Source organism: Amaranthus tricolor, chloroplast (assembly GCF_026212465.1).
Source record: "Amaranthus tricolor chloroplast, complete genome".
Classification (NCBI taxonomy): Eukaryota; Viridiplantae; Streptophyta; class Magnoliopsida; order Caryophyllales; family Amaranthaceae; genus Amaranthus; species Amaranthus tricolor.
In genome coordinates, this window is record NC_065013.1 from 25,001 (window position 1) to 30,000 (window position 5,000).

Here is a 5,000-nt window from a genome sequence, read left to right on the forward strand (position 1 = left end):
TAAGGATCCAATAAGCCCAACATTAATTCCTTCAGACGTGTCAATTGGACAAATACGCCCATAGTGACTAGGATGGATATCTCGTATCCGAAAACTAGCAGTTCGCCCTGTCAATCCCCCTGGGCCCAAATAACTCAATTTTCTCCCATGAACTATTTGTGTCAATGGATTAGTTCGATCCAAAACTTGAGATAATGGGTGTAATCCAAAAAAAGATTCAAAAGCCGTTGTTAATGGAGTTGAAGTTACCAAATTCTGAGGAGTCGGTATTAATTTATGCCGAATTGCTCCAGATATAGTTCCGCGAACCACATTTTCTAAACGAACTAGAGCCAATCCGAATTGATCTTGTAAGAGATCTGCTACAGAACGAATACGTTTATTTTTCAAATGATTCATATCATCAAGTGTACCCATTCCAAATTTCATTCCGATCAAATGATCCGCAGCTGCCAATATATCCCGCGGTAACAAAAACGTATTGTTTGAGGGTATATCAAGGTTCAGTCGCCGGTTCATATTTCGTCGACCAATCCTTCCTAATTCGCATCTTTGTTGAAAGAATTTTTTTTGTAAGTCCTTACATAAGGATTCCGAAAATACTGGATCCCCACCCACACAAGCAAATTGTTGATAAAACTCCAAAATGGCATTTTCTTTTGACCCTATTTTTTTTTTCTCTTTATCATTCAGGAAAGACAAGAAAATTTCTGGGTAGCAAACATTATCCAGAATTTCTCGTAAATTCGAACCCATAGCTGATGATAGAATTAAAATAGATATTTTCTGTTTCCTACTCACACGAGCCCATATCCTTGCTTTTCGATCAATCTCTAATTCTGATCTTCCTCCCCAATCTGATATTATGGTGCCGGTATAGACCGAAATTCCGTTATGGTCCAACTCGGATCGGTAATAAATACCCGGGCTTTGCAATATTTGATTGATCACAATTCTGTATATTCCATTTACTATAAAAGTTCCCAGGGAATTCATTAGAGGAATATTTCCAATCCAAATTGTTTGTTCTTGCATCTCCCCGCTAGTTTTCCAAATTAATCCCGCGGACACATATAATTCAGAAGAATATGTAAGTGATTCATACACAGCATCTTTTTCTTTTATCAAAGGTTCTGCCAATTGATATGTTTCCACAAATAATTGAAATTCAATTTCTTGGTCTGTATCTTCCATTTTTGGAAACTTATAAAGTTCTTCTGTTAAGCCCTGATCAATGAACCTACAAAATCCTTCAAATTGTATCTGATTAAATCCAGGAATTGTAGACATTCCTTCATTTCCATCCCGTAGCATTTGAACTCAATTCCCTATTTATTGAAAAATCCCATTTTTGGCTCATTCTTCATTGGATCATATAGATCGATCTAGCTCCGATGGAATTTATATTCTGTTTACTAAATCACATAAAATTTGACACAAAAACTCCATATATGAATATACGAAATGTATGAAATACGTATGAACGGGGCAATAAATAAAAGATTCTACTCAAATTTGAAAATGCAATAGATACAAAAGGAAAGGAATTGATAAAACATTTTTATAAAAAGAATTCTGCTACTTAAATACTTAAAATTAGATTTTTCGATTTATATAATTTAGTTTAGTATAGAATATCAGTTCAATTTCGACCATTATTATGATATTCGATATTCCAATCTGATTGGATACCAAAAAATAAACAGATACAGAATTTGATCCCTTCGCCGAGATAAAGACAGAATAATCAGAAACAATATAGAGTTGATTTATTTAACCAATCTTTTGACCCTTTCTTTTGTATTGTATGGTTACAATACAAAAAGGATTTGCGGAGAAAAGAGATATTTTTTCCCTATTTAGTACTATTTTGTAGAATTCGTAAAATATGATTGTATTGTAAATCGGGTTATGTTTATTATATTAAATAGTCAATTTTCACACGTGCGGATATCTATATATCATATATAAGATACTCGACGGTCTGTGTAATTTTTGTTCTTGTTCCGGGGTTTACATATACTCATAATTTTTATTATAATTGAAATTGAGAAAAAGAAAAAAGGAAATAAAGATTTTTCCATTTTTCTTGAAAAGACGCAATACTAATGAGTTATCATATTGATTTTCTTATGTCATTAGGTAAACATAATTTGAAATCAAAATTGAGGAATCGTTCATGAAATTGCAATTAAGTCAATAGTTAATGGTTCCAATTTCTCATGTTTATCATGAATTTTTACTTTTTTAACTGAAAGTCCATATTTTTTGGTATCGATCGAATCAAAAATAAAAAACAAAAGAAAGATTTTAGTTTTAGGTTTTAGTAAGGGATAGCAAGGAAAAGGGATTCAAAATGCAAGTACAATAAATAAAAAAAAAATTCAGTAATCCATCCCAAATAATATTTTTGTTTATTCTATTTTGTATCGTTTTGGCGGCATGGCCGAGTGGTAAGGCGGAGGACTGCAAATCCTTGTTCCCCAGTTCAAATCCGGGTGTCGCCTGGTTCTAATTAACAAAACAAAAAACTATAAATCCCTTATCGACTATCGACTACTATAACTCATATAACCTAGAACTCGCGGATTATTCTCCAGTCGAAGGGAAAGAGAGGAGGAGGTTTCTTGATACATACTTTATTCTAAGTATACGAGAGTTCTCAAAAGTGAAAGTTCTGTAAATTCTTGTGGATAGAAAGATTTTTACTTTAGTAAATAGTGGAAGGAATACCGTGAGACCCATTCATTCCCTTCCATTTTGGTTACTGACTGGTCAGCGGGGGGGATTAGTAATTGTGGAAAAGAAAGACGAAATAGAGTTTGTATACAAACTCAAAAAAGTCGCTGAGTACTTAAGGTATTAGATTGGTTCATTAAATTAATAGTACAAAATGGATAGTCCAAAAAATTTTGACTCTGTACCATGGATTTCACTATTATTAGTAAACAATAATGGAATAATTCCTTCATATTCATAGAAATAGGGGACATAATTCACATGGATATTGTAAGTCTCGCTTGGGCTGCTTTAATGGTAGTCTTTACGTTTTCTCTTTCACTTGTAGTATGGGGAAGAAGTGGACTCTAGAAATATTCCTTAATTAATTACTCATTGAGTTTTTAGTTGAGGAATAAAACTGTATCATTTGTTTTAGATTTATAGATCGCTCCAGAAAGTGTTTTTCATTTTTAATTAAAGATAATAAAGAAATGTCAATAAAAGAAATATTTAACTAATTCCCATGTTTATATTTCGATTCGAAACGAAATGAAATCTAGATGATAGGAAATAGATTTGATTTTGTTGTGCTTTATCGATTTCTTTCATATCGGGTTTTACGTGTTAAAAATGGATGAGGTTTACTATTTCTTTTTCATTTCAAAAAGATCGAAGAAGTTTCCACACCATAGAACTCTTTCAAGCATCTATCCACTCGTCAATCAATTCAATTACTTTACTTCTTGAGTTGGCAATGATAAAAAAAGATTACTAAGTTGGTTTTTTATTAAGATATACCATATTTTTAAGATATACCATATTTTTCTTTCTTTGATTCTTTTGGCAGATACTGCGTTTATATTTTAAAGAACCCGAAATCGCAGAATTCGAGCTATAAAATAAACGTAAGGTAAGAGTTGCCTTTCGATTAGTTCGGATTGATCAGACTGAATCCAAATGGATCAAATAGATGGAGCAAAAAAAGAGAATTGGGGTCGCTATGTACATACCATATATGAAGATATATATTGTGGATTGATCGATATTCAATTAAGTCTGTATCTTTATTCGAGTTATAGGACAACTTCCTACACGAAAAAAAAAACACTAATCGAATTAATAGTATGGTAGAAAGATTCATATGAATCTTTCTACCATACTATTAAATCTCATTGAATATTGCTGATTCTAGCCTGCTCATTTCAATTAATAAATGAAATTGGAATTTTATTTTGATTTTTCAATCATTTATAAAGAACTAAGAAGTCAAGTTTCATTCAAATTAATCATTTTGGCTGACCGTTTTTACATAAATAATAAGTAAAAAAGCAGTAGGAACTAGAATGAATAGTGCAGTAGCAATAAATGCGAGAATATTTACTTCCATAATCTCATCGTTTTTTTACTTCGCATTAACTCGGGATTTAATCCCATAGAGATGATAAAAATTTTACCTGTAAATTTGAATTCAATGGAATGAATTACTTCTTCATGATATTGAATCAGATTAATATCATGAATAACAATATCTGAGCTATCATATCAATTCGCCGTCGCGAATTGAATAGTATAACATAGGAAGATCTTTTATCCATACTGAATCCAAAAAAAAAAATGGGATTTGTCATCTAATCAACAATTCCGTTATTTAGCATTCTTTTTTTTATTCTTTTTCCATAATCTGTCGTCTTCCTTGTACAATCAACCATCTAATGAAGTTTCACTTTTCCTTTTCCACTCACACTGGTTACAAAACCCCCAAAACAATAAATAAAAAATAGAATATTCTAGCAAATTCATTTTCATTATTTTTTTAGGATGTTTGTTCTTAGAACTTTTACTTAATAAAACTTTAATAAAAAAAAAATTACAAACAAAAGTCTTATTTTTTATTTAGTATTATTAATAATTAAAAATGGAAAATTAAGAAAAAACGAAAAAAGGATTCTTCAGTACTTCATTACAAAGAGTCTAAAAAGGAGGGGATAGGATCTTTCTTTGATCCTTCTTTTCTTAATATCGCTCCTCCTTTTCGTGAATTGAATACTAGGGCGCATATATGAAAAGTTCAACGTGAAATTTGAATGAGATAAAATGTTTGAACTTGAAATTGGTTAGTCTTAATGATTCAGATGGGACAAAACTGGGAACAGAAAGAGAGATAAGATTAATTGGAAAAGTATTTTGTCAAGATAATTTTAATAACAAAAAAAAAATGGGTATGAGTCTAGTACTAAATATCTCTTCTAGGAATCAGTTCTAGCTCAAATACTGAAAAT

At 31.1% G+C, this 5,000-nt stretch overlaps 3 protein-coding genes and 1 non-coding gene across 4 annotated transcripts in view; 2 read left to right on the forward strand and 2 right to left on the reverse strand. All coding sequences in view use genetic code 11, as the record gives it.

The window, feature by feature from the left end:
- rpoB (RNA polymerase beta subunit) overlaps positions 1 to 1,314 on the reverse strand; it is a 3,213-nt gene extending 1,899 nt beyond the window's left edge. Inside the window, exon 1 of the mRNA in view lies at positions 1 to 1,314. This exon is cut by the window's left edge and continues 1,899 nt beyond it. Coding sequence (YP_010425958.1) covers positions 1 to 1,314 — 1,314 coding nt within the window.
- Positions 1,315 to 2,436: 1,122 nt separating this feature from the next.
- Positions 2,437 to 2,507, forward strand: trnC-GCA. The gene has a single exon. It is a non-coding gene; the product is annotated as a tRNA-Cys (tRNA).
- A 493-nt stretch (positions 2,508 to 3,000) lies between these two features.
- petN (cytochrome b6/f complex subunit VIII) lies at positions 3,001 to 3,090 on the forward strand. The gene has a single exon. It carries the CDS (start codon positions 3,001 to 3,003, stop codon positions 3,088 to 3,090), a length of 90 nt encoding a protein of 29 aa, YP_010425959.1.
- Positions 3,091 to 4,003: 913 nt separating this feature from the next.
- psbM (photosystem II protein M) lies at positions 4,004 to 4,108 on the reverse strand. Its single transcript has one exon. It carries the CDS (start codon positions 4,106 to 4,108, stop codon positions 4,004 to 4,006), a length of 105 nt encoding a protein of 34 aa, YP_010425960.1.
- Between the last annotated feature and the right edge of the window lie 892 nt (positions 4,109 to 5,000).